At 45.1% G+C, this 26,672-nt stretch overlaps 2 protein-coding genes across 5 annotated transcripts in view; both read left to right on the top strand.

Annotated features, from left to right (window-relative positions):
- Positions 1-389: 389 nt before the first annotated feature.
- Positions 390-17,052, top strand: E2F4 (E2F transcription factor 4). Of its 2 annotated transcripts, XM_081963582.1 has the most exons (10): positions 390-638; positions 4,572-4,681; positions 5,898-6,061; positions 7,253-7,294; positions 7,574-7,635; positions 9,863-10,145; positions 12,446-12,637; positions 13,265-13,312; positions 13,965-14,009; positions 14,515-17,052. In XM_081963582.1, exons 1-10 carry the CDS (start codon positions 510-512, stop codon positions 14,628-14,630), a joined length of 1,191 nt encoding a protein of 396 aa, XP_081819708.1. In that variant the 5' UTR covers positions 390-509; the 3' UTR covers positions 14,631-17,052. The 2 variants fall into 2 exon arrangements, with proteins under 2 accessions (XP_081819708.1, XP_081819709.1); XM_081963583.1 differs by lacking the exon at positions 13,265-13,312 and having other exon boundaries at positions 391-638.
- Positions 17,053-19,996: 2,944 nt separating this feature from the next.
- The window catches only part of ELMO3 (engulfment and cell motility 3), a 28,653-nt gene continuing 21,977 nt past the window's right edge, over positions 19,997-26,672 (top strand). The window contains exons 1-6 of one of the 3 annotated variants that reach the window (XM_081963434.1): positions 19,997-20,474; positions 20,598-20,661; positions 23,555-23,668; positions 23,826-23,866; positions 25,948-26,020; positions 26,577-26,627. In XM_081963434.1, the coding sequence (XP_081819560.1) occupies positions 23,591-23,668; positions 23,826-23,866; positions 25,948-26,020; positions 26,577-26,627 (243 nt within the window). In that variant the 5' untranslated portion in view covers positions 19,997-20,474; positions 20,598-20,661; positions 23,555-23,590. Of the gene's footprint in view, positions 20,475-20,597; positions 20,686-23,554; positions 23,669-23,825; positions 23,867-25,947; positions 26,021-26,576; positions 26,628-26,672 lie in introns of all 3 variants that reach the window. The other 2 variants (XM_081963433.1, XM_081963435.1) reach the window with 2 other exon arrangements.

The following is a 26,672-nucleotide window of genomic DNA, read 5'->3' as shown; positions in this document are numbered from 1 at the left end:
AAATAAGAATCGGTTGGAGAGGATATGGAAAACACTTTTTGAGACACATAATTTATTATTTTTTTAATACAGAAATGCAATCCCCTTTGGTGTAAAGAAAACACTGCAGCACGTTTTCCATAAAGCTGAAGTTGGCATTGTAAAAAAAAAGAGAGAGAAGAATTTGCAATGAAGGGAGGGCTCCACCGTGTCTGTTCGTCTCCTGGCCAGTAGGCGTCGCTACACCCAGAGAGCATCCACCAGCCATCTCTGCCGGCGGAATGCCGCGCAAGAAAACCAACCAAGAAAAGCCGGCTGGAGGGGGAGGGCGGAGCTTGGAGAAGAGGGCGGGAAGGCGGGCCGGCGAGGCCCCGCCCTTTCTTTCAAGACGGAGCGCCTTGGCTCCTCCCCCTCCCGTCATGCCCCGCGGCGGCCGGAAGCGGCGGCAGCGGCGGAGTGGAGGGGGGGGGGCCGCGGCGGAGTGAGCGCTGGGATCCGCAGCACACCGGCGGCAGGTGTGAGCCGTCCGGATGGCGGAGTCCGGACCGCAGCCGCCGGGCGGCGCACCCAGCCGGCACGAGAAGAGCTTGGGGCTGCTCACCACCAAGTTCGTCTCGCTGCTGCAGGAGGCCAAGGACGGCGTGCTCGACTTGAAGCTGGTGAGCCGGGGGTCGGCTCGGGGGCTTGGGGGTGGTGGTGAGAGGGGGGCGAGGGCAGGACCCTCTCCTGGAGAAGCACAAGACACCCACCCATCTCCCCCTCCCCGAGGAGAGGCAGCCTGCCCGCAGGTTTGCAGGTGTGTGCGTGGACTACAAAGCCCATCCGCCTGCGTGGGGGTGGGGGCTGGGGGGAGAGGAGGGAAAGGGCAGGATCCCCGCCTGGGGATGCACAAGACCTTCCCCATTTCCCCCTTCTCGGGGAGAGTCAGCCGGCCCGCAGGTTTGCAGGTGTGTGTGGACTACAAAGCCCATCTGCATGTAGCCGCGGGGGTGGGGGGCTGGCAGCGCTCTCAATGCCTTCCCCGGTCAGGAGAGGTTTGGGCAGCTTCAGCTTCCAAGGAGGGGGACTCTGTCTGTCTCTCCCCCCCCCCCCATGTGGGTCTGGGGTTTTTTTCGCTGGTGGTCTTCTCTCCTTCCACCAGCTGCAAGGCGAGGACTACAACACCCATCTGCGGCCGAGCCTGGGGAAAAGAGGCTGCCACCTGGGGTGCTAGGGGGTTGCAAAGCTGGGCGAGGGAGCAAAGGAGCATCCTTTGCCCTGCATGTGTGTGGCTTTCTTGTGTGTTGCACGTGTGTGCGGCCCCTGCACATGCTCCCTATTTGGTCACATTGACACACGGCTTCTGTTTGAGCATGACTCAGTCCTTGGTGTTGTGGGGGGGGGGAAACGATACCTCTGGTGGCGGGGGGAAACGATACCTCTTCCACCCCATCTCTCCCTCCGATGAGCTTCCTTCCTTCCTTCCTTCCCTCCTTCCTTCCTTCCTTCCTTCCTTCCTTCCTTCCTTCCTTCCTTCCGGCTTGCATCCTATATCTATCTATCTATCTATCTATCTATCTATCTATCTATCTATCTATCTATCTATCTATCTATCTATCTAATCTTTCTATCATCTCTGTATCTATCTTTCTAATCTCTTATCTGTCTGGTTATCTATTTATCTATCTATCTATCTATCTATCTATCTATCTATCTATCTATCTATCTATCTATCTCTCCTTCCCTCCCTCCTTCATACTTTCCTTCCTTCCCATCTCCTTCCTTCCTTCCTTCTGGCTTGCACTCTATCTATCTATCTATCCTTCCCTCCCTCCCTCCCTCCTTCCTTCCTTCTTTCTTTCCTTCCCATCTCTTTCCTTCATCCTTCCTTCCTTCCTTCCTTCCTTCTTTCTTTCTCTCACCCAGCATCAGCAGGGCAACGGGGGTGGGGGGATGGCGTTCAGCTCTTTGTCCTTTCTTTCCCTCCATCCTGCCAGCTGGTGGGAGCCCTTTCTTCCCTTTTTCTCCCCCACCTCCCTTCCGCTACCTGCGTGCTTACAAAGGCACGACCTCACGGAAGCGGCTGCGTTTTGTGTGGCGGCTGGGCAGGAGCGAATCTGCCCGCGTTCTGCCGACATGCAGGTAGAAGCGATTCACGGTGGTGGTGAAGAAGGGGATGATGTCTTTGCAACGGCTTTGGTGTCCCGTGCAGTTCTTTCTTAGGTGTGCTTGGGAGGATTTAGATTTCTGCAGAAGATTTTAGATTTTATTGGCGGGGGGGAGGGAAGAGTCCCAAACTTCTTGAAACTAAGGACAGTTGGTAGCAAGGCGCAGCAGGGTTTCCCCCATACCTAAGAAACCTAGAGCAAAGTCCCGGGCAGGAAGTTGCTTTTGGTGCTGTGAACCACATCTGAGGTTTAACCGAGCATGGGTGAAGTATCAGTGAATCCCCATGTGAATCATAGATGGGAAATAAGGGCGACTCCGAGCATCCTTCCCCGTTGGCCATGCGGGTTGGGTCTCAAGAGTTAATGTTGAGCAACATCTGGAGGGCTGCAGCTGTATAGTCCTCTGTTGCATAAATTAACAGCATTAACCCGTGGTTCCTACACAGAATGGATAGTTCTCGACTTAGGATCATAGTATATAGTCTTTATTGTCGTCGTACAAAATAAATACAACCAAATCGGTTACACAATCGCAATGGAGCCCAACATTTCCTTTGCTAAGTGAGACGGTGAAGTGAATTTTGCTCCATTGACAACCAGTCACTGCAGTTCTTCAGTTAATGACACGGTTGTTAAATGAATCTGGGTCTCCCCACCACCACCACCCACTTTGCTTGTAAGAAGGTTGTAAACCTCCTTTTTTGTAACCGTCACAAGTACGAACCAGTTGCCAAGCATTTGAATTTCGATCATGACCACGGGGATGTGGCAATGGATAGACGTGTGAAAAATGCTCATAAGTCACTTTTTTTCAGTGCTGTTGTAACTTCAAAGTGTGTAACTCTTGTAAGTCAGTTAGGACTATCTGTATTTATTCCAAAAGGAAGCGGTGATTGGAAGTATTGCTACAGCATTTATAAATATCATGGCAGTACAATCCGAGGTGTGTTTATTTAGAATAGAGGTGTCCAAACTTGGGAACTTTGAGACTTGTGGACTTCAACTCCCAGAATTCCCCAGCCAGCTGGCTGGGGAATTCTGGGAGTTGAAGTCCACAAGTCTCAAAGTTCCCAAGTTTGGATAGCCCTGATTTAGAAGTAAGCTCACCTACATTCAGTGGGATCTACCTTTAAGGAAGTATGGACAGGCTTTGTCAAATCCAAAGAGTAAGACTGTTACTTCTTCTGCAGTGAAAACAATTCTTCGGCGTCATAAAAATGCATACATCCTATACGTGTGTATTTATCTGTGGGTCATTCTTGTTCAATTGAAAAAAATGTGCTGTGAATAGCCATGTTCAGGATGATGCTTTCATCTAATGTATTGCAGGAAAATTTAAAAAAAATGGGTCAAAGTTCACTGGCACAGCACTGCCATTTCAGTATTTATCTATATACCTAGGCAAAATGAAAGAGAAATGATTTAACCATGTCAAATAATGAAATAAATTTGCAGCAGCAGGCAGGAAACAAAAGCAGAGGGGATGCAGTGGCCTAGAGGTGGCGCTCTCACCTCACAATCAGGAGCCTGTGGGTTCGATCCTAGGTAGAGGCAGATATTGCTCTCTCTCTGGGCACAATGAGAATATATCTGCTGAACATAACTCTGCGTTGGCGACAGGAAGGGCATCTGGCCAGTAAACGCCCCATTCAGTTGCCCAGACTCCACTCTGCAAGGGATTATGGGGTCGTTAAATGATGATATGAAGAACGGTTGCAGGAACTGGGTATGTCTAGTTTAATGAAAAGAAAGACTAGGGGAGACATGACAGCATTGTTCCAATATCTCAGGGGTTGCCACAAAGAAGAAGGAGTCAAGCTATTCTCCAAGGCACCTGAGGGAAGAACAAGAAGCAATGGGTGGAAACTAATCAAGGAGAGAAGCAACTTAGAACTGAGGAGAAACTTCCTGACAGTTAGAACAATTAATCAGTGGAACAGCTTGCCTCCAAAAGTTGTGAATGCCCCAACACTGGAAGTCTTTAAGAAGATGTTGGATAGCCATTTGTCTGAAACGGTATAGGGTTCCTGCCTAGGCAGGGGGTTGGACTAGAAGACCTCCAAGGTCCCTTCCAACTCTACTATTGTATTGTATTGTATTGTATTGATGATGCAGGAAGCAAATTAAAATGGAATGCAAACAAACAAAGAAAGAGAAGGCCCAAGAAACAAGATTGTGAGCCATTCTTGATTGGCAACCATTGTTGATGAATTGACGAAGCAGTAAGCACATTAGCCTAATCTGAACAAGAGTTAATTTTTGCATGAGGTGCTCTGTTTTACGGTCATTGCAGCCGCTTTCTACAGTGTTAGATTTGGTGATGAGTTTATTATTATTATTATTATTATTATTATTATTATTATTATTATTATTATTATTATTATTATTATTTTTACACTATGGCATCTTTGAACTGACCTCTTTTTTATTGGTTCGCCTTTGCAGGCAGCAGATACTCTGGCAGTGCGGCAAAAGAGACGTATTTATGATATTACAAACGTCCTTGAGGGCATCGGGCTAATCGAGAAGAAGTCGAAGAACAGTATTCAGTGGAAGTGAGTAGGGGGATACAGAAGCCCTGACACTAACTTCCATTGGGGGGGGGTCTGCAATTGCATCTATCGTTAACCAGCCAGACGGGTGAATCAGGACAATTTCTCTGAACAGCTGCCGGGTGTCTGTGAAGTTTCTCAGTTCTCAGGCATCCCAGTCGTGGTTGTCTCAAAGGTGGTTGTTCCAAAGGCAACTGGACTTTGGTTTTTCCTTGAGGAAGACGTTTCACTTCTCATCCAAGGAGCTTCTTCAGTTCTGACTCTATTCAGTCAGTCAGAACTGGAAAAGCTGCTTGGATGAGAAGTGAAACGTCTTCAAATAAAAAACAAAGAAAGTCTAGTTGCCTTTTGAAAAAGCACCTTTGAGACAGCTGGTGTGTGTGTATTTTTCCCTGAAGCTAGTTTTGGAAGAACTTTATCAGTTGCTCTACTGAGCGACTGTAGATAACATACATACATACATACATACATACACACACACACACGGTACCTGGTATGCCCAAATATGGGATTTTTATTTCAGGGTAGTATGCTCCCTCCCATATTTGGGCATACCAAGTGCCTTGACAAAACATCTAATCATTCCCCTGGCTCAGTTGATAAGGGAGGAGAGCTTGTGGCTTAGAGGTTATTATAAGTACATAACATGTAAAATAGCCCAAGTTTGAATCCCAGTAAGGGTATGGCTAGCTGATGAGAGCTAAATAGCTTGAAATAGATCTATACTAGTCTCCCTTCATTTATTTATCAGCAAAAAATTACACACACACACACACACCACAGTAGAACCTCTGGTCACGAACATAATTCGCTCCATAACTTTGGTCACAAATCGATTTGGTCATGACCCAAACCTAATTTAGGAAATTTGACGCTTATTAAAAAAATGGTGCGGAAGAGGAAATTGGCCGAGGGAAAAAAAAAAGATCTTCCAGGTATGAGAACTTTTGAGACTTTTACTAGCGGATTTCCCCACCCACTCAGGGAAAATATGAGGCAGAAGAAGAACTTTAAAAAGGGTCTTTGAGTTCTCTCCTGGGTGCATTAAAGGTGTCGCTGAATTCTCTTTGAAAAGATAGAACTAAAGCAAAGAAAACCTGGAAAGGTTTCCTTCTGCAGGCTTCCTTCTGTGATTAAAATGGCCATTTGTCTCTGATATCGGATTCTTTATACGCTGTGGAAAAGGCTGATCCCTTGATTTCTCTTGTTTTCTTGCCAGAGGCGTGGGACCTGGCTGTAATACCCGAGAAATTGCCCACAAGTTGATTGAGTTGAAAGCAGAGATTGAGGATCTGGAGCATCGGGAACGAGAGCTGGAACAGCAAAAGATGTGGGTGCAGCAAAGTATCAGAAATGTCACCGACGATGTACAGAACAAAGAATATCCTTGGAGTCTACTCTGATTCTTCCTGCTTTGGGGTTTCTTTGAAGCTAAAACGCAGGTCCTTTCTGATGATTCTGCTCTGGCCTAACTTTACTGTTCTTCCTCCCGTATATTTGAGATGGCAGTGCCCAGGATTCGGTCATGTTGGCTGGGAATTCTGGAGTTTGTAGTCTCAGAGTGAGAGCATCTCTCATCTTTATATCATTGACTAGCCGATAACCCGGCGTTGCCCAGATATTTATTTATAACAGGAAAATGTCCAGACCAAATGTAATGTTCTAATGTTGGATTTTCCCCCTTACCAGAGGGAGCCCCCTGGTGGAGTACTGTGAAGCTGTTACCATGGCAGCTCCACTGCATTGTACAGTAGAAGCCATTTTAAGGCAGTACAGTAGAAGTCATTTTAAGGCACAACAGGCTATATCTTAATAGAACACATACTCCAAGGGGTTGTGGGGGTATCTTACCCCATAATATTTTTTTCCAAAGAGTAGGTCATCTGTGTACCAAGTTTGGTTGAAATTGCTCAAGGCATTCCAGAATTATGCTAGAACATACACACACACAGGGAGCCATTTTATTTATTTATATATATAAATATATATCTATATATGTATAAATTGGCATATATATATAATGCCAATTTGTATAGGGCAAGTTTTTTTATGCAAGCTATTTCTAATAGAAATGTTTCTAGGCAGGTAACCTAATTTGCACAGGATAACAGAAAAACAGCTAACGTCAAATTAGAAAAGGCTCTTTTATTCCGCTGTCCTAATAACGTGAAATAATAATGTTTCAAATTAATATCCTTTTTCCTAGGATTGAGACTTTTGGGTGTATGCTACATGTTTGTTTGTGTGTGTTTGTGTTTGTTTGTGTCTTGGAATGGCAGGAAACTACTGCTCCTTTTCAACAATCCAGGTTGTGAGTTCAATCCTAGGCAGCAGCGACCGATGTTTTATCAAGGCACAGAGAGTAAATATCTGTTGAGAACTCTGCATAGGCCACTGGAAGGGCATCCGGCCAGTAAATGCTCAGCTCCATTCAGTCGCCCTGACTGCACCCCGACAAAAAGGGGATTACAGGGTCGTAAAAAGAAGAAGAAGAAGAAAAAACTATTGGGGGTGGGGGAGATAATCTTGCAGAGTTTCAGAGGCAGCTGGTTTTTCCCTTAACTTCAGGAACATTAGCGTATGTGACAGATGAGGACCTTTGCAAGTGCTTCCCAGGTAAGAATGACGCGTCACTTCATCCCTGAAATCCCTGCCTAATATAATCCCACCCTTGCCACATCTTCATAAGAAGCTGATCCTTCCCTGGATCAACGTACCTTTGATTTGTGTTCTGGGTAGAATTGGGAGTGTGGGAGATGGGGAGAAACTTCCTGGCGATCAGGGACCGAAAGCATTGTGCCCAGCTGGCGTGGAAGAACTGACCAATGCACAATCTTGTGTTGCTCTCCGCTTGGCTCCGTTTCCTGAATGCAGCCTTTTGGTTTCTCGTTACAGGCGACACTCTGCTGGCCATCCGGGCCCCATCAGGAACCCAGCTAGAAGTTCCTGTCCCCGAGGTGGGTGTAGATGTTTGAAGATGCTAGCAGAGAGCTCTCTTCAAGTCAGCTCCGATGATCAAGGGTAGAATAGAAATAGAATAGAATTCTTTATTGGCCAAGTGTGATTGGGCACACAAGGAATTTGTCTTTGGTGCAGATGCTCTCAGTGCACATAGTTTAGTTTAGTTTATTAGACTTCTAGACCGCCCCCTCTCCCCGCAGGGACATAAAAAGACAAGATACATTGTTCAAAAATCATAAGGTACAACACTTAATGATAGCTATAGGGTACAAATAAGCAATCAAATTATACTAGGAAACCATCTAAATCGTAAGGATACAAGCAACAAAGTTACAGTCATAACTGGGAGGAGATGAGTGATAGGAACGATGAGAAGATTAACAGTAATGCAGAGCAGACTTAGTGAATAGTTTGACAGTTTTGAGGGAATTATTTGTTTAGCAGAGTGATGGCGTTGGGGAAAAAAACTGTTCTTGTGTCTAGTTGTCTTGGTGTGCAGTGCTCTATAGTGTTGTGTTAAGGGTAGGAGTTGAAACAATTTGTGTCCAGCATGTGAGGGGTCTGTAAATATTCTCACAGCCCTCTTTTTGACTCGTGCAATACACAAATCCTCAATGGAAGGCAGGTTAGTTGCAATGTTTTTTTTCTGCAGTTCTAATTATCTTCTGAAATCTGTGTCTGTCTTGTTGGGTTGCGGAACCGAACCAGACCGTGACCGAGGTGCAGATGACAGAGTCAATCATTCTTTTTGCAGCCAAACATATTTGACAGGTTACAAGCAAAAAATAAAGAGGAGGAAGCCCTCTGCAAAAAGTTACCAGTCGAACGTGGCATTCCAGAAACACTCAGTTGATAGTTAGATACATTCAAGAGCAGTCTGATCTAGCACGCTTCCCGGGGAATCAAGATGCAAAAGGAAGACAAGAAAGTTAAGAGGGGAAAAACGGAGACCAGGAAGAAGAAGAAGAAGAAGAAAAAAAAAACCAGCAGTGAAAAAGAAAGCGACTCAGTAATCCCATCCACATGAAGGATTACTCCCAAGGGAATATTGCTGTGATAGAAATACCCCGTATTTTTCAGAGTATAAGATGCACCCTTTTCCCTCAAAAAAGAGGCTGAAAATCTGGGTGCATCTTATACACTGAATACAGCATTTTTGGCCTCCCGAAACTCCGCCCCCTTCACCAAAATGGCCGTTCATAGCCTCTAGGATCCTTGCAGAGTGCTCCTGGGGGCTGGAGAGGGCAGAAATGAGCGAAAAACGGGCCTTTTTTTGCTCAATTTTGTCCCCCCCCCAGCCCTCAAGAGCACTATAAGCTTCCTAAAGGCTATGCATGCAATTTGTTTGACAAAAACGGGCCCCGTTTTTACAAAAAATAGGCCATTTTTTGCTCATTTTTGCCCCCCCAAAGAGCATTCTACAAGCCTCCTAATTCATGCCTTTAAAAAATAAAATGGGCCCGGGTCTGCAGAGTGCAAAAACCTTTTTAAAAAATTTGCCTCTTCGAAACCTTGGTGCGTCTTATACTCCGAAAAATACGGTATTTGGCCGGGAGGCAAGATTTCCCAACAAGAGCAACATGAAGAGACCTGGACTTCCAACTCCCAGAATTCCCCTGGCTGGAGAAGCATGGGAGTCGGAAGTCCTTGCATCTTAAAGTTGGTCTACCCTGGCCTAAGGGGTGTTAGTGAATACAATTCTGTGCAGGTCACATGTTCACATTTCCTAGGGTCTCTAGTTAAAACAACGGCCTGCTCTAAGCAGGGGTCTGCAACCTTGGCAACTTTTAAGACTTATGGACTTCAACTCCCAGAGCTTTGCTGGCTGAGGAACTCTGGGAGATGAAGTCCATAGGTCTTAAAGTTGCCAAGGTTGCAGACCCCTACTCTAAGGTGTCTGGAACTGTGTTAAGCTGACACACACACACACACACACACCCATTCCGCTTGGCACTCTAGGCTACTTTCATCCATGGAGCATGTTGCTGGATGTGGGATTCAACAAATTGTGAGGGGCCTCTCCTTTTGTGGTGACAGAGAAGGTTTGGGGGGGTGTCACCTGAATATGGAGAACACCTGGAGAAAGAATTCCATACTGACATCAATGGCTTCCTCTCAGTCTTGTATGTTCCTCCGATCGTGATGACACCAGATGATGTCCTTGCACCAACACTGTCTTCATATACTTGTGTCCATGCAGCCTCTCTTTTTCTTCCTCTCTAGGGCTTAAATGGCCAGAGGAAATACCAGATCCACCTGAAGAGTAGCAACGCTTCCATTGATGTTCTTCTAGTGAACAAGGATGCCTGGAGCTCTCCTCCGGTGGTGCTTCCTGTCCCTCCCCCTGAAGACCTCATTCAGTGCCAGCCAATCACGCCCTCCACGAAGGCATCCGTTGCCCCGTCCCAAGAGACCTCTCTCCCCAGTGGTGCCCACCCTCCTGTATCTGTACCCAACAGCACGCAAGACCACAGATCCTCAGTGCCCAAATCGGCCACCGGGACAGGTGAGCTGTTCAAAGGGACGAGTGGGAAGCACAGAATTTGTTAAGTTTAAACACACATTTTAAAGTGCAGACCGGTAGCTACGCTATTAACATTGGCTGACTCAGAAACTTTGGTTCCCAGGGCACCTCCAGAAGATGAGGCTGATCATGGTTAAATTAGGTTAATTCTATAGAAACAGAGTCACAATGAAATCAAGGACCAAATTTAGGAACCTTGCCCTGTTTTCCTTTCCACTGTTATAACCTTTCATCCTCATTTGAATCTCTGCTATAGCCAGAATCTGAGATTTAAAAAAATCACATAATGGCATGTCCTTCCTTAGCAGGAAACAAGCACATTGAGCAAAAAGTTTGTTGTTGATACTTTATCAAAATAATGGAATCTTCTCTATAAGGTCCCTTCCAACTCTGTGAATAGAATAGAATAGAATAGGAAAGAAAAGAATAGAATAGAATAGAATTAGAATAGAATATAGAGAATAGGAAAGAAAAGAATAGAATTGGAAAGAAAAGAATAGAATTAGAATAGAATATAGAGAATAGAATAGAATATAGAGAATCGAATAGGAAAGAAAAGAATAGAATAGGAAAGAATAGAATTAGAATAGAATATAGAGAATAGGAAAGAAAAGAATAGAATTGGAAAGAAAAGAATAGAATAGAATATAGAGAATAGAATAGAATATAGAGAATAGAATAGGAAAGAAAAAAATAGAATAGAATAGAATATAGAGAATCGAATAGGAAAGAAAAGAATAGAATAGGAAAGAATAGAATTAGAATAGAATATAGAGAAAAGAATAGAATTAGAATAGAATATAGAGAATAGGAAAGAAAAGAATAGAATTGGAAAGAAAAGAATAGAATAGAATATAGAGAATAGAATAGAATATAGAGAATAGAATAGGAAAGAAAAAAATAGAATAGAATAGAATATAGAGAATCGAATAGGAAAGAAAAGAATAGAATAGGAAAGAATAGAATTAGAATAGAATATAGAGAATAGGAAAGAAAAGAATAGAATTGGAAAGAAAAGAATAGAATAGAATATAGAGAATAGAATAGAATATAGAGAATAGAATAGGAAAGAAAAAAATAGAATAGAATAGAATATAGAGAATCGAATAGGAAAGAAAAGAATAGAATAGGAAAGAATAGAATTAGAATAGAATATAGAGAATAGGAAAGAAAAGAATAGAATTGGAAAGAAAAGAATAGAATAGAATATAGAGAATAGAATAGAATATAGAGAATAGAATAGGAAAGAAAAAAATAGAATAGAATAGAATATAGAGAATCGAATAGGAAAGAAAAGAATAGAATAGGAAAGAATAGAATTAGAATAGAATATAGAGAATAGGAAAGAAAAGAATAGAATTGGAAAGAAAAGAATAGAATAGAATATAGAGAATAGAATAGAATATAGAGAATAGAATAGGAAAGAAAAAAATAGAATAGAATAGAATATAGAGAATCGAATAGGAAAGAAAAGAATAGAATAGGAAAGAATAGAATTAGAATAGAATATAGAGAATAGAATAGAATAGGAAAGAAAAGAATAGGGAAAGAAAATAATATAATTAGAATAGAATATAGAGAATTCAGAATATAATTAGAATAGAATATAGAGAACAGAATAGAATTCAGAATAGAATAGAATAGGAAAGAAAAGAATAGAATTATTTTTCAAAGCCCCAGAGGGCAGGACAAGAAACAATGGATGGAAACTAACCAAGGAGAGGAGCGACCTGGAATTAAGAAGAAACTTCCTAACAGTGAGGACAATTAACCAGTGGAACAGCTGGCCTCCAGAAGTTGTGGGTGCTCCATCAATGGAAGTTTTTAAGGAGAGACCGGACAGTCACTTGTCTGAAATGGTATAGGGTCTCCTGCTTGAGCAGGGGGCTGGACTAGGACAGCGGTCACCAACTGGTGGTCCATGGGCCACTGGTGGTCCGCAAGAAAATTTTGATGGTCCAAAGAAAAAATATCTGCATTTTTTAATATTGCACTAAATACTATTTATCTTTTGAAAAAAATCATATTGGTGGTTTGCGGGATTCAAGATTATGAACTTAGTGGTCCCCGAGTCCGAAAGGTTGGCGACCCCTGGATTAGGAGACTTCCTAGGTTCCAGCTCTGTTCTGATCGGTTGAACTTAAAGTGCTTTTCCTGACGGTTGCTATGAGCTTGCCAGCTGCTTTTCCCCAGCTGTGTGGAATCCGTCCTACCCAATAGGCCATTGAGTGGCACGCGTTTAAATAATAATTTATCTTTCCGCCACCCTCTTCCCATTGCAGAGACAGACACCTCGACAGCAGAATCAAAAAGCAGTGGGGAGTTGGAGTCGCTTACCCCTTCGACCGTACCGGCCAGCCCGCCGGCTGGCCTTGATACGCAGCCTCTTCAATCCTCTGCCTTGCTGGACAGCAGCTCTGTCCTACCCAGCTCCTTTACCTCTTTTGAACCAATCAAGTCCTTCCCCACAGAAAGTAAGTGCTCTGGGTTTCCAGCTATCGGGTGGGCGGTTACGATGGATCAAAACAGACAGAACCTGTGGCTGCGTTGGTTTGGCTCTGACCCCTGCATCGTACTTCGATGGGTTGTTTTCCATTCCAAAGTCATTGGGCGTGCTTGACAGTCTTCACTGGCTCCTTTCCTCAAGACGTTCTGCTAAAATTAAGCAGAGATAAGAGGAAGTGATCAATAACCAGGAGAAACGAGCCATGTAGATTCAGGGTTTCCCAACCAGGACACACTCTTAAGCTGTGTGGATTTCAACTCCCAGAATTCCCCAGCCAGCATGAATTCCGGGACGATGTCCACACAGCTTAAAGTTGTAAAGCTGGGTGGGAAATCACTGGGGTAGACAGTGGAAATCTCCGAGTGACATATAAGCAAGAACTCTTAGCAGACTGCGGTTTCTGGAATGGTACCTTGGCCTTTTTCCTACCTGGGCTCCCGAATGCGTTGGAATTCCAGAATTCCCCTCCTTATTCTGATGGGGAATGCCAGCCCCAAAGGATTTCAGATTGGAAACAGAGCTGGCCTGCACTAGAATAATTGCATTGGTCTTTAAGATGTGCAACGTTTGTTCTTTTTTTGTTTTCTTTTTCCAGTACTGGAATTTCCCAAAGAGCTTTCAGAAATGTTTGAGCCAACCAGAGGTGCGTTGTTAGTGTCCCTGTAGCAAACCCTTGTTCGTGCTTTGCCTTTTTTTTCTTTTTTCTTTTGGAAGTTCAAAAAAAAAAAAAGTCAGGCTATTTTAAGCAAACTTGAATCAGGCCCTTCCCTCCTAGAGTAGCAACAGAAGGAAGCACTTTCCTTGGCTTGCGTCTCTTGCGCTGGTTTTCTGCTTGTAAGGAAGACTTTTACCTGCCGAAAGATTGTAAAACATTTAAACCTGTTACTGAAGGGACATTTCATTTGGTTACCTGCGTAGACCAAATCCCCAGGGAAAGGAAGCAGTAGCTGCTAAAAATGCATTCTTTTGATGTTGCTCATGCAGGAGCTTGCAGAATCTGCCCAATTACTCTTATGTAGTCAAGAGAGGAGTGAATTATGAGACAGAAGAATCTGGGCTGGAATCAAACTTGGGGCACGGGGGATATTTTTCATGCACGTAAACGTCTTACGCCTTCTTCTTCTTCTTCTTCTTCTTCTTCTTCTTCTTCTTCTTCTTCTTCTTCTTCTTCCTTCCTTCCTTCCTTCCTTCCTTCCTTCCTTCCTTCCTTCCTTCCTTCCTTCCTTCCTTCCCTCCCCTTCCCCTTCCCCTTCCCCTTCTCCTTCTCCTTCTCCTTCTCCTTCTTCTTCCCATAGAGTGCGTGAATTCCGAGTTGCTTGAAGAGCTGATGTCATCTGAAGGTAGGACTGCATTTCTTCCAACTCCCAGGTTTAGAGTGGAGGCCCCATCAGATAGCAGAGAAGACTAGGGAACACAGCCGTACCGTGTTTCCCCGAAAATAAGACAGGGTCTTATTTTCTTTTGAACCCCCAGACTAAGCGCTTGGCCTTATTTTCGGGGAGGTCTTATTATTTTTGAAGTGAAGGAGGCGGCAAGCATGTGTCAGCGTTCCAAGGGCTGACAGTGTGGTCACTTTGTGGCTGCTGCTGTGTTGCAATATTTTCAGGGGAGGGCTTATTTTAGCGCATGTGCTCAGAAGCCAAATTGGGCTTATTATCCAGGGAGGTCTTATTTTCAGGGAAACACGATAAATATCTGAATTGTTTTAGTTGAGAACGGCTGGCTGGGGAATTCTGGGAAACGGTCATCTTAAAAGTTGGCTGAGGTTAAGGAAGATTGGGCTCGGGATTGCCGAGTCGGAAGAGGCACCGGCTTCCTAAACTTCTCCTTTTCTCTCCCGGGCAGTGTTTGCTCCTTTACTCCGCCTCTCCCCGCCTCCCGGAGACCACGACTACATCTACAACTTAGACGAGAGCGAAGGGGTGTGCGACCTTTTCGACGTCCCGATTCTCAACCTCTGACTTTGACTGCCTGGATGGATGGACTTTGGGATACGGATTCTTTCCCCCCTCCCCTTTTTTTAAAAAGAAAGAAATCTGTCTCGAGGGAACTGGTGTGGGGGGGAAACCCCCCCCAACTCTTCATTTTGGTTTTTTTTTTTGTCTGCTAGTGCTTGAGTGAAACAAAGCTGCTTTGGTCTACACCAAAAACCAAGGAGGAGGAGACTCTCGTCACCAGCTTTTTTTTCCCCTTTCCTTTTCTTCCCTGGCTTATCTTAGTCCACTTCTTGTCCTTCCATGGATCCTGGATGGGCCTCCTTCTTCCCTCCCAGGCCCTTGCTGTTGAACCTTGCCCAGCAGCAAAAGCGCTTCCTTGGGTCTGCCCCCTCCCTCCCCCTAGCCTGTTTTGGCATCCCTGCACTGCTGGGGACACTTTGCATCCACCCCATCCACACACACCCCGCAATCCTTCCTTCCTTCCTTTCTGGTTACCAACATTACAGCCGAATCGTAGCCAGGTGGTTTTGGGGGGAAATGCCACCCGTGGCCTCCCTTTTTTTGGCTCGTTCGTAGAATTCAAACAACGGGGCCTTCTCAATCTAGGCATTGTCTACTTGCGGCATGATGGAATGCAAGCGTCTCAGCTGCTCTCAGGATCGGTTCTGGGTTGTTGTTTTTTAATGTGCTTAGAAGTGCTGTTTCAAGTAACCCTCCTGGGGCATCTCTTCACACAAAGCACGAAGCCCCTTTTCCCCTTTAGAGGGTGTGCGTGTGTGTGTGTGCGTGTGCGTGTGTGTGTGTGTGCATGTTTTTAAGGTGCCAGTTTTGCACAGTCACTTTTCCCTCCAAAGAGTCAGAAGTGAGAAAGGATTTGTAAAAAAGGACGTGCGAAAACCAAGCCGGGGCTTCAAGCAGGTGGCTCAGCGCAAAGTCCTCTCTTGCACACCCATCCGGGGTTGTCGTCATCCCGTTGGCCTCCCCGTTTGCAGCTGTGCTGCTTCAGCAAAGGATGAGCTGGCTGGGGGCTAATTGGGAGGCTCTCAAGAACCACCCACCCCAAAATGTCTCCATCGGGAGCCTCCGATGAAGGCGATTTAGTCACCCATAGCGAAGTGAGCCTCGAGAGCGTGTCCTCCTTCCGTAGCTGCTAGAATAGGGCTTTCCCGGATGCGCTGGGAACGCGGTTTCCCTTCGCGATACGCTAGCGGCATGACTCCGCCGCTCCTGTTGATGCAGTCCGACTTCTCTTTGGAACTCAACCATGGCGTACCCCTTTCCTGCATTCTCTTCGATACGCTCCATCAGGGTCCTCTCCTGATCCTTGGGATGTGGAAGCAGCCCCTCGCTTCCCCCTTCCTCCCCTCTGCACTTCCCAACATCTTCCCCCTTGAAAGCCATATCCTTTTCAACGCCCGTCGGCCTTGGGGTTACGGTGTGTGCAAAACCTGAAGGCCACTTCCCCGATTCCCAGGCTTTCGCGGGTGCCGCCGTCCCAGTGAGCGAAAGCCCACCTCTTGCCATGTGGCTGGTAGGGCGGGAAGGGTTTCGATCCGAAGGGGGAAAGCTCACGCTCTCACATCCCAGCCCTTATAAGGGACCTGGCTGAAAATCTCTGATGGGGAATGAATGAAGTGTGCTGCTTAGAATTGTGGAAAGTTTCGTGTGAGCGGGCAGGCCTGATCCTGACCTCCCCTTCCCCCTGTAATCAGGGAATATTTCTAATGTCATTAGGGAGACCTAGGCAACGCTGCCCCCCCACCCCCAGTATCTCAACCTTGACAGCTATTGGGCGGACTTCCGCTTCCAGAATTCCCTAGCTAGCCCAATTGCCTGGGGAATTCTGGGAGTTGAAGTCCCCCCCCCAATCTTCAAGCTATCAAGTTGAAAACACTGGGCTCTAAAGGATCCACAAAAGCGACTTTTGACTTTTTCTGGATAGGAAATAGATCTAGAGATTTTTCACCTCTCCAGCTTAGGAGCATCTTTCTCTGCCTCCAGGCACAGGACTGTCTCTCTCAAAAAAAAAAAAGCCTCTGGAGCCCCTGTTTACCTCTCCTGAAAGGACACAGTTTCCTCTTCCAGGATTTCTGAGCTGTTTGTCCAGCTCTTGTGTGGTCATCCTGGGCGAGCCATAGGACTTCCTTCCCTGCCTCCATTGCATCCCCTCCCTGCCTATATCGTATGTGGTTTGGGCCTGCTCTTCAGCCGCTGAAGCTTTGTTTCTCCTGGCTGTCGCCTCCTTGCGCCCGTCTGACCCCTTAGGTGACATTCCCCCAAAGGATGCATGGAGGAAATGTTTTTGGGGGTGTGTGTGGAAGGGAGAGAAATGGGTTTTGATTCATATAAAAAGATTATTTTTATACTTTTTTGCAGCAGAAGAAACTTGCCTGTAATATTTGTACAGTGGTTTTTTTTTCCTGAGTGAATAAACCAACTTTCCAAAGCTTCCAGCCTATCGTGTTGTCCAAAAGAGGGCATTTCATACCCTTCGTGGCACCTCTGCCACCTTGTGATGCTAAGGGTTTGGACTACAAAATGACCTGAGTGGAGATTGTTTTAAGAGTTGGCATCTGACTGCCTGGGTCTTCCTTTCAGGTAGATTCTTGGGTTCCAGGTGGGTTTATTGTTAGTACTGACAAGATGAAAGGCAGAAGTGCGATCCCACATAAGGACATACAAAGATAAACAAGTGCTACCTGCTTGGATTGAAAATCACTACACAAGCCCTTAAAAAGGATTCCAGAGTTGATCTACATAGCATCAGATTTGGGGTCCAATTTGATGTAGGATCAACAGTAAACCAGCAACTACTACAAAACACACAAATGAGGCTTTTACTACACGTATTGTCCCTGAGTGATGGAGAAGGAACAGTCATTGCATCCAGAACGCATCCAATGGTGGAGATGGCGACATGATAAAATACCCTCCCCCAAATAATGGTTTATTTCGGGAAGGGTATTTTTTCCGTGTCTCCGTCTTTCCCACTTGACTTGTTCTGGTTGCAAGACTGTTGCAGCATATAGTATTTGTAGTATAGCATAGCCTTTATTGTCATTGTACATCATGTATACAATGAAATTGGTTTTAGCCTCGCTGGTGCAATCCATGACAAATATTACAAACAACATAAATAGTATAAAGAATCATCGCTATGCAAGTCATTAGAAAAAGAAAAGAAGAACTAATCCTACATTTCCACTTGGGCGTGGAGTGATTGTGGTTGTGTTTTAAGAGTCTTGACAATAGAAAGTTATTTTTATTGGTGTATATATGAATGGGATATTTAGAATATTTTATTTAAAATGAAGAAATAATAATTGTAGTTGAATATATGAGATACAATGATAAAGATGTATTTATATATATATATTGGATAGATATTTTATGATTTTACATTTAATGGAAAGTAATGATACACAAATATAAAATGTTGGTGAACCTTTTTATATATATATATATATATACTGCAAGAAATACCAGAATAAGACAGATATGTTTTTTGATGGGCCTCGTTGACATCTACAGTTGTCCAGGGCTGGAAGTGGAATTTGCTTCTCCAAATGGCTGACTTCCTTAGTCATCTCCATGCTCGTGGACAGCGGAGCCTCTCCTGAAGTGGAAGTCCCGGAACTGGCATTCATCAGCTTAGCCATCGTGGGAATATGAAAATGCTCCAGTATGGGACTCACTGGGAAGACTGGAGAACCTCGACTGTGGCAAGAAGAGGAAAAGTTCTTTGCAAGGCATCTGAAGCCCTGCAAAGAGACTATCAATGCAGTCTGTGGAAAGTCTGCGACTGGCACCCGGAAAGCCAGCTGTTCCTGTTGTTCCTCTGCCAGCCAGAAGCCACATCTGTTGGCCAGTCTAAATAGTTGCCAGGGATTGTTGCTCGGCCCCATCTTCCTTCTGGCAAAGGGCCAAGAATTGAACTGCCTTAATGAGAAAGTGGGCATCGGAGTACAATTCCAGGATGGAGCAGAATGGAGAATTTGTGGGGAAAGGAGAGGGGGGAGCTGGCCTGGGGAAGGGTCCACAGCTCTTTGATGCAGCTGAAGAAGCAGCCATGAGCTCGCTGGACTAACTTTCCTTGGACAGTTCACGTAACCTGCTGAAAAAAAAGCCCAAGACCACAGATATCGCTGTCAGGACTAAAGCCCAGAATTTCCATTTCATTGAATTAAAATTTCATTTTAATGTATGCCTATTAGCATACATTCAAAGTGACAATAAAGTTATTCTACTTCTGTTTTGTTCTCTTCTACTCGACTCCTTCTCCACTCTTATTCTATTCTACTCTACCCTACTCCCATTCTATATTTTCTTTTCTATTCCATTCCATTCTACTCTACTCCTCCTGCTGCTACTCTACTCTTTATTCTATTCTATTCTACTCTACTGTACTTCTCCACTCTTATTCTATTCTACTCTACTCTATTGTACCCTACTCCTATCCTATATTTTCTTTCCTATTCCATTCCATTCTTTCCTATTCCATTCCATTCTACTCTACTCCTACTCCTGCTGCTACTCTACTCTTTATTCTATTCTATTCTATTCTATTCTACTCCACTTATTCTATTCTACTCTATTGTACTCTACTCCTATCCTATTCTACATTTTCTTTTCTTTCCTATTCCATTCTACTCTACTCCTCCACTCCTATTCTACCCTACTCCTATTCTATATTTTTTCTTTCCTATTCCATTCCATTCTACTCTACTCCTACTCCTGCTGTTACTCCACTCTTTATTCTATTCTACTCTACTTCTCCACTCTTATTCTATTCTACTCTACTGTACCCTACTCCTATATTTTCTTTTCTTTCTTTTCCTATTCCATTCTACTCTACTCCTACTCCTACTCTACTCTTTATTCTATCCTATTCTACCCTACTTCTATATTTTTTCTTTTCCATTCCATTCCATTCTTTCCTATTCCATTCCATTCTACTCTACTACTCCTGCTGCTACTCCTACTCCTACTCTACTCTTATTCTATTCTATTCTATTCATTCCTTTCCATCCCATTATATTCCTTCCTATTCCATCCCATCCTAATCCTACTCCCTTCCATCGCATCGCGGCGGTCTCAGCCCCGCTTTTGGGAACCTCGCTGACCGCCCCGGAGCTTCCTCCGCATGTGCCGAACGCGCGCAACAGGCTCTGGCCAAGGACCCGGCGCGTCTGGCAGGCAGGCAGGTAGGCAGGTTCGGGCCAGCATCGCTGGGAGCGGATCTGGCGAGGGAGCCCCAAGGCGGCGGAGGGTGGGCTCCTTGGCGCTCCTCCGCCGGCCAGCCCGCCCGCCTCCCTCTACCCAGGGGCGGAGACGGCCGTCCTCCTTCGAGGGCGGGCAGCCTGGTCCGCCACCGCCCCGGAACTGCCGGAGCGCCGAGCGGGAGAAGGACGGCGAGCCAAGCGGGGTGGCTGGGTGGGCAGAAGGCGGCGGCGGCGGCGGCGGCTGATGCGGCGCCCGTTCCCTGGCCTCTGCCCAGCCCCGCTTCGCCAACAGGCGCCCGCCTTGCCCTCCGCGCCCGCCGGCCTTGCGGGAGCCTCTTTCGGGCCGGGGCCGCCGCGGCTGCCGCGGCTGCTGCCGCTGCTTCCTCGCTTGGAGAGCGCTGCTGGCTTCCCAGCCCGAGTCCGGCCAGGGATGCCCGGAGGGAGCCCGAGCTAAGAAGCGGAGGCGGAGGGGAGCGGAGAGCTGCTGGCGGACGCGGAAGAGGACTGTGGGATCCGAGGGAAAGTTTGGGGAACGGGGGGGGGGTGCAAAGAAAAAAAAAGCGAGAGCGGGCAGGCTTTGAAGTTTTTCGGCTCCTCCTGGCACCGTCTGGCTTCTCTCCGAAGTTTTCCTCCTCTTTTCGTCCGGGTAAGACGGGGAGGAATCGAAAGCGGGCATCGCCTTTCTCTCTCTCTCTCTCTCTCTCTCTCTCTCTCTCTCTCTCTCTCTCTCTCTCTGTTTTTGCTAACTCAGCTTTCCTTCCCCGCGAAGCGTCCGGCTGCTCTCAAGTCACCCGTGGAGCCCTGCGAGGTAGCCTGGGGTGGAAACGTCCAAGGTGAGCGCTTGCAAGAACTCAAAGGTGAGCTAAAGCAGCTGTGTGTGTGTGTGTGTGTGTGTGTGTGTGTGTGTGTGTGTGTGTGTGAAAGAGAGAGAGAGAGAGAGTTTTGAACAAGGTGAAGGTCAAAGGGATTGCATGCATTTTTAAAATTTAAGTGCTGGATTAAAAAAAATTGAGAGTTTTTTTTTAAGTTAATTGAGATTTTTAAAAAGTTAATTGAGATTAAGTTTGAGTTAATTGACATCGACTAAGAGGTTTTTGTGTGTGTTTGGGGGTGTAAGTTTTGAACAGGGTTGAGGGTCAAAGGGATCGCATGCATTTTTTAATTTAAGTACTGGATTTTTCTTTAAAGTTGATTGAGATTTTTTTTTAATGTATTGAGATTCTTTTTCAAGTTAATTGAGATTTTTTCAAGCTAATTGAGATTTTTAAAAAGTTGTGATTTTTTTTAAAGTTAATAGAGATTTTTTTCAGTTAATTGAGATTTTTTTAATTGAGATTTTTTTAAGTTAATAGAGATTTTTTTAAGTTAATTGATATTTTTTTAACTGAGATTTTTTTCAGTTAATTGAGATTTTTTTAAAGTTAATTGAGTTTTTTTTAAGTATTCAGTGATGGCTGTAATGTAAGATGGATGTATGGGATGGCAGGAAAACAATCTCGAATAGATTACTGTATCTTTAGGGGAAGAATGGAATTATAAATGTTACAGGATAATGTATTACGCTAATAATATTTATGAGAAATATATATTTGTGAAATGTATGTATGCATGAGTAAGAAAAATAATAAACTTTTCCAAAAAAGAAAAAAAAGGGTTCAGTGATGGCTCAGCCTCCCATAAGGCGCTGGGTGGAAGAATGCCAAGCACGCCAGCCAGCTCTCCATGGGATTAAGAGGAAGTGGCTTGAATCATCCAAATGACAAACTCTACTTTTAATCATTAAGCAAGGGTCGGTTCCTAGAATTAGATCTATTTGTGGGTTTCTACTTAACTCTCCACCCCGCTCCGACTAATAAATCCTTCTCTGCAGGGGCGCCTGTCAGACAGATGTGACTTTGAGTGATTTTCCTCTTCCTCCTCCTCCTCCTCCTCCTCCTCCTCCTCCTCCTCCTCCTCCTCCTCCTCCTCCTCCTCCTCCTCCTCTCTCTCTCTCTCTCTCTCTCTCTCTCTCTCTCTCTCTCTCTCTCTCTCTCCCTCCCTCCCTCCCTCCCTCCCTCCCTCTCTCTCTCTCTCTCTCTCTCTCTCTCTCTTCACCCCCACCTCAGTTGCATGCAAAGTTCTGGGAACAAGGGAGCAATGATGGTTTGTAAAGTAAAGCTGTGGAACATTTCGAATTTGATTCTAAAAAAAAGGCAACTCTTTAAAGCAACTGAGTCTTTCCCCAGGATTGGGCCTCTTATGTCAGGGAAGGCACATTGACCATGCCTCTCGACTCCACTTCAGTCCTGCAAGGGGAGAGAAATCTGTAGAGATTCTCAGCCATCCAGGACAGGGTTGTCCCAAAGGTGCTTTTTTAGGAAGCATCTGGGCTTCCGTGTTTTTCTTTGAAGGCGTTTCGCTTCTTATCCAAGAAGCTTCTCCAGCTCTGACAGGATGGTGGGAATGGAAGGATTGATACTCCTTGCAGACAGCTGGTCATTTGCATCCTTCTAGAGAGTCATTGAGGCCACTTGGAGGTTTTGTTCTGTGTTTAGGGTCACCTGAGTGGTGCAAATGGTTCCTGTAGTCTGCATTTTTTTCCTCTGGAAATCTATTCCTACTCCCACATCAATCAAAGAGTCTTCAGCCCAAATTGTATAGCTAAAGGTCTGTAAAAGGTTCTCATTCATCCGGGTAGAGGTTGTCCCAAAAGTGCTTTTTCAGGAGGCAACTGGACTTTCTTGTTTTTTTCTTTTGAAGACGCTTCGCTTCACCTCCAAGAAGCTTCTTCAGCTCTGTCTGGATGGTGGGGAATGGAAGGAAGTATACTCCTTGCAGACAGCTGGTCATTTGCATCCTTTTAGAGAGTGGTTGAAGCACTTGGAGGTTTCAAAGGGTGTTCGTCCCAAATTGAATCAGAAGACTGAGAATCTCTACAGACTTTTTAGTATAGTATAGCCTTTATTGCAGTGGTGGGATACGACCGGTGCACCCCAGTACGGGCGGAATGGTGCCTGCTGGGAGCACCAGGTACCGTTCCTGTACGGTGCTCCGGAGGGCCCGCCTGCCCGCCCATCCTCCTTACCGGTATTTGAGCCGATCCGGGCTTCCGCACACAGAGCGTACAGCGCTTGCGCTCCGCTGAGTAGCTGGAGCATCATGGGTGGTAAGTGCGCATGCGCGCACTGCACACATGCATGTAGTAGACGCCCAGCCCCGTTGCACCGTACTGGTTGCAACGGGATCCGGAATCCGCCACTGCTTTATTGTCGTTGTACGTCATGTATGCAACGAAATTGTTATCAAATATCTTAAATTAAGATATAAAATATCTTGGTGGCCCAGTGGCTAAGGCGCTGAGCTTGTCGATCAGAAAGTCCAGCGGTGCAAATCCTTAGCGCCACATAACGGAGTGAGCTCCCATTACTTGTCCCAGCTTCTGCCAACCTAGCAGTTCGAAAGCATGTAAAAAATGCAAGTAGAAAAATAGGAAGCACCTTTGGGCGGGAAGGTAACAGCGTTCCGTACGCCTTCGGCGTTTAGTCATGCCGGCCGCAAAACCATGGAGACGTCTTCGGATAGCACTGGCTCTTTGGCTTTGAAACGGAGATGAGCACCCCACTCCGCCCCTAGAGTCAAGAACAACTAGCACATAGGTGCAAGGGGAACCTTTACCTTTATCTTAGCAATACATTTTCCGTTGCCTGGATAGCATATGTGATGAGGGACCTCTGCATGCTTTCACAGGAAGGACCTCCCGGTCAACCCAGAGAAGGGCTGACCATGCCACCTTCCAAAGATGTGGTCAAAATCGCTGTGCAGATGATGGGGGCGATTCCCCAGCTCATCGAACTGAATCAGGTAAAGGATCCTGGCATCTTTTTTTTTTAACCCGTTTGGCACACGGAAGAGTGGTTGCCAGCTGAGAGGTGCCCAAATTTATTTTCCGTGCACCGGCTCGGCTTAAGGTTCAAATCATGTGGAAACCCTCAACATGCTGTTTTATGTTTAATTACAGGCTAAGCCTCTGTCAGCAGTTGTGAAAGAAGTCTGTGAAGTGTGAGTAGCTATTCCTTTTATTTATTTTTTGCTTTTGCAGCAGATCAGCAGAAAAAGCCTGAGACTGATTCGCAGGGCAGTTTAGTGACAGAAGCTGCTGGCTGCCAGATGTTTGCAAAAACTGACTGCCTTTTCCCACGCCCTTAATATGCTTTAAGGGAGGTCTGTCTACTTTCTGTTTCGTTAATACACTTTAGCTTTCTTAAACTTGAACGTTGAACACATTTTCAAGCTGTCAAAGTTGAGACGCACGGCTATAAATCAACAAAGCCCCCAAACTCCTTATAGCAGCCATTTATCTAGATGTTTGCCCCTTCACCTCTCCTTCACTCCCTTTCACTCTTTCTTTCTCTTCCATCCTCCTGCTGGAATTAAAGGCCTGTCCTTGTCCATATAATAAAAGAACAACAGAATTGGAAGGGACCTTGGAGGTCTTCTAGTCCAATCCCCTGCTCAGGCAGGAAACCCTACACCAGGGGTGTCCAAACTTGGGAACTTTAAGACTTGTGGACTTCAACTCCCAGAATTCCCCAGCCAGCCATGCTGGCTGGGGAATTCTGGGAGTTGAAGTCCACAAGTCTTAAAGTTCCCAAGTTTGGACACCCCTGCCCTACACCATTTCATCCATATGGTTGTCCAGTCTCTTCTTCAAAACCTCCAGGACTGGAGGCCTCACAATTTCTGGAGGCAAGTTGTTTTACTATGAGGGAATTTTCTCGTTAGTTCTAGGTTGCTTCTCTCCTTGATTAGTTTCCACCCATTGCTTCTTGTCCTGCCTTCAAGCTGCTTTGGAGGATAGGTGACTCCCTCTCCTTTATGGAAACCCCTTAGATATAAGAACACTGCTATCATGTCGTCCTTCGTATGTTTTAGACATGTTCTAGATAAGCGAAGGGGATTTGTATCTGTGAAAGAATAGAATAGAATTCTTTATTGGCCAAGTGCAGGGGTGAAATTCAGCAGTTTCTGACATATTCTGGAGAAACCGGTAGCAGAAATTTTGAGTAGTTTGGAGAACCAGCAAATACCACCTCTGGCTGACCCCAGAGTGGGGTGGGAATGGAGATTTTGCAATATCCTTCTCCCAGGAGTGGGGAGGAAATGGGGATTTGCAATATCCTTCCCCTGGAGTGGGGAGGGAATGGAGATTTTGCAGTATCCTTCCCCTGCCATGCCCACCAAACCATGTCCACAGAACCGGTAATAAAAAAAACTGAATTTCATCACTGGCCAAGTGTGATTGGACACACAAGGAATTTGTCTTTGGTGCATATGCTCTCAGTGTACATAAAAGACAAGATACATTCATCCAGAATCATAAGATACAGCACTTAATGATAGTCTCAGGGTACAAATAAGCAATCAACTCATACTAAGAAACAATCAATATAAATTGTAAGGATACAAGCAACAAAGTTACAGTCCCGGGAGGAGAGGGGTGATAGGAATGATGAGAAGATTAATAGTAATAGTAATGCAGACTTAGTAAATAGTTTGACAGTGTTGAGGGAATTATTTGTTTAGCAGAGTGATGGCGTTTGGGGAAAAACTGTTCTTGTCTAGCCCGTTTACATATTTGCAAGGGAGAGAAGAATCAATTTTACGAATTGGAAACCCATGGTAAAAGAAATGAAGTTTAATTGGCAGTTAGTTCAATTAGTATGAAGAGTTATTTTGTCTTCACTATTCCCTGTTTTGGAGAGTGACTTCTGGTTTGTGCACATGCACAGATGGCCTTGTGTGCTGCCTGCACAACATGTTTATGGAGGTAGGAAACCATCTCCAGGAACTGGTAAAGGCTGAGTAGGCTGTTGCACAGAATTTTACTCCCCCAGTATGGGTGTGCATGTGTATATACACAAATATAGGCATGTATAATTTCTCCTTAATTCACAGAATTTGATTAAACTTTATAGAAAACTTAGTTGAGTAGCAGAGGAAACATTTGCATGATTCAGACAATTTATCTCCTTGAAGATCCATGTTTTTTTTTCCTGAGAGATTGAAACACCCCAATTTTTTGGGGGTGGGGGAAAATCTCTGTACCCTGGCAAAACTCCAATTGTTTGTCTCTAACATAGGTGGAACCTGAATAATTCCGAGCGCTATGCTCTGCAATATGTGGATGGCCAGCAAGCCTACATTACCGAACTGGTGAGTGCATTTGAGAATGAGTTTAGTAGACAAGCCTGGTGTTTTTAAAAAAATGCCTGCTGTTGTGACCGAAGCTTCCCAAGAACAGGAAGCAAACTCCTTGTCCCGACAAAAAACCCTTTTATTAATTTACTGTGAATTCTGCTCATTCACATCCAGCAAAGTCTTTCGAGGGAAGATTTACCGTCACAGACCTTATCTGGCTTGGAGAGCTGCCAGGCTGATATCTGCAAAACTTGGCAAGGAGTCACAAATCAATGAAGCGAATTAATTGTCTCCTGCAAACTCCACTCCCCTTTCGCTCCTCTTTTATTTCCTCTGGGAGGGGCCATTCACCATCCACCTGTGGCCTCACTCCCAAGTCGACCTTGTTCCTTAGCTGTTCCCTTTGTTTGGCAACTCAGTTCTCCTTAGAAGGCTAGTTAAAATGTTGGCAAGATAGAAATTTGGAAGATTGATTTGAACTTTTTCCTCTCCAGTTTCATCTTTGACTGCTTTTATTCAGTGTTTTGAGATTTTGATTGTGCAATTTTTTTTTCTTGTGTTATTTTGTTAGAACCGTGGAGAAATTAAGAATGGGAGTATACTGCAGTTGACAACTGCTCCGGTAGGTCCTACTGTAAACAGGATAAGCATTCCGAATTTTATTTTT

The sequence above is a fragment of the Natrix helvetica genome (assembly GCF_964273705.1).
Source record: "Natrix helvetica genome assembly, chromosome: 10".
NCBI lineage: Eukaryota > Metazoa > Chordata > Lepidosauria > Squamata > Natricidae > Natrix > Natrix helvetica.
This window is presented reverse-complemented; position numbering and strand designations above follow the sequence as displayed.

Bases quoted from the DNA above. Each gene is read 5' to 3' on its own strand.
- E2F4 (XM_081963582.1), top strand. From the start codon at position 510: ATGGCGGAGTCCGGACCGCAGCCGCCGGGCGGCGCACCCAGCCGGCAC. The intron at 4,682-5,897 runs GTGAGTAGGGGG...TTTTCTTGCCAG, and splicing joins AAGAACAGTATTCAGTGGAA to AGGCGTGGGACCTGGCTGTA. The intron at 12,638-13,264 runs GTAAGTGCTCTG...TTCTTTTTCCAG, and splicing joins CAAGTCCTTCCCCACAGAAA to TACTGGAATTTCCCAAAGAG.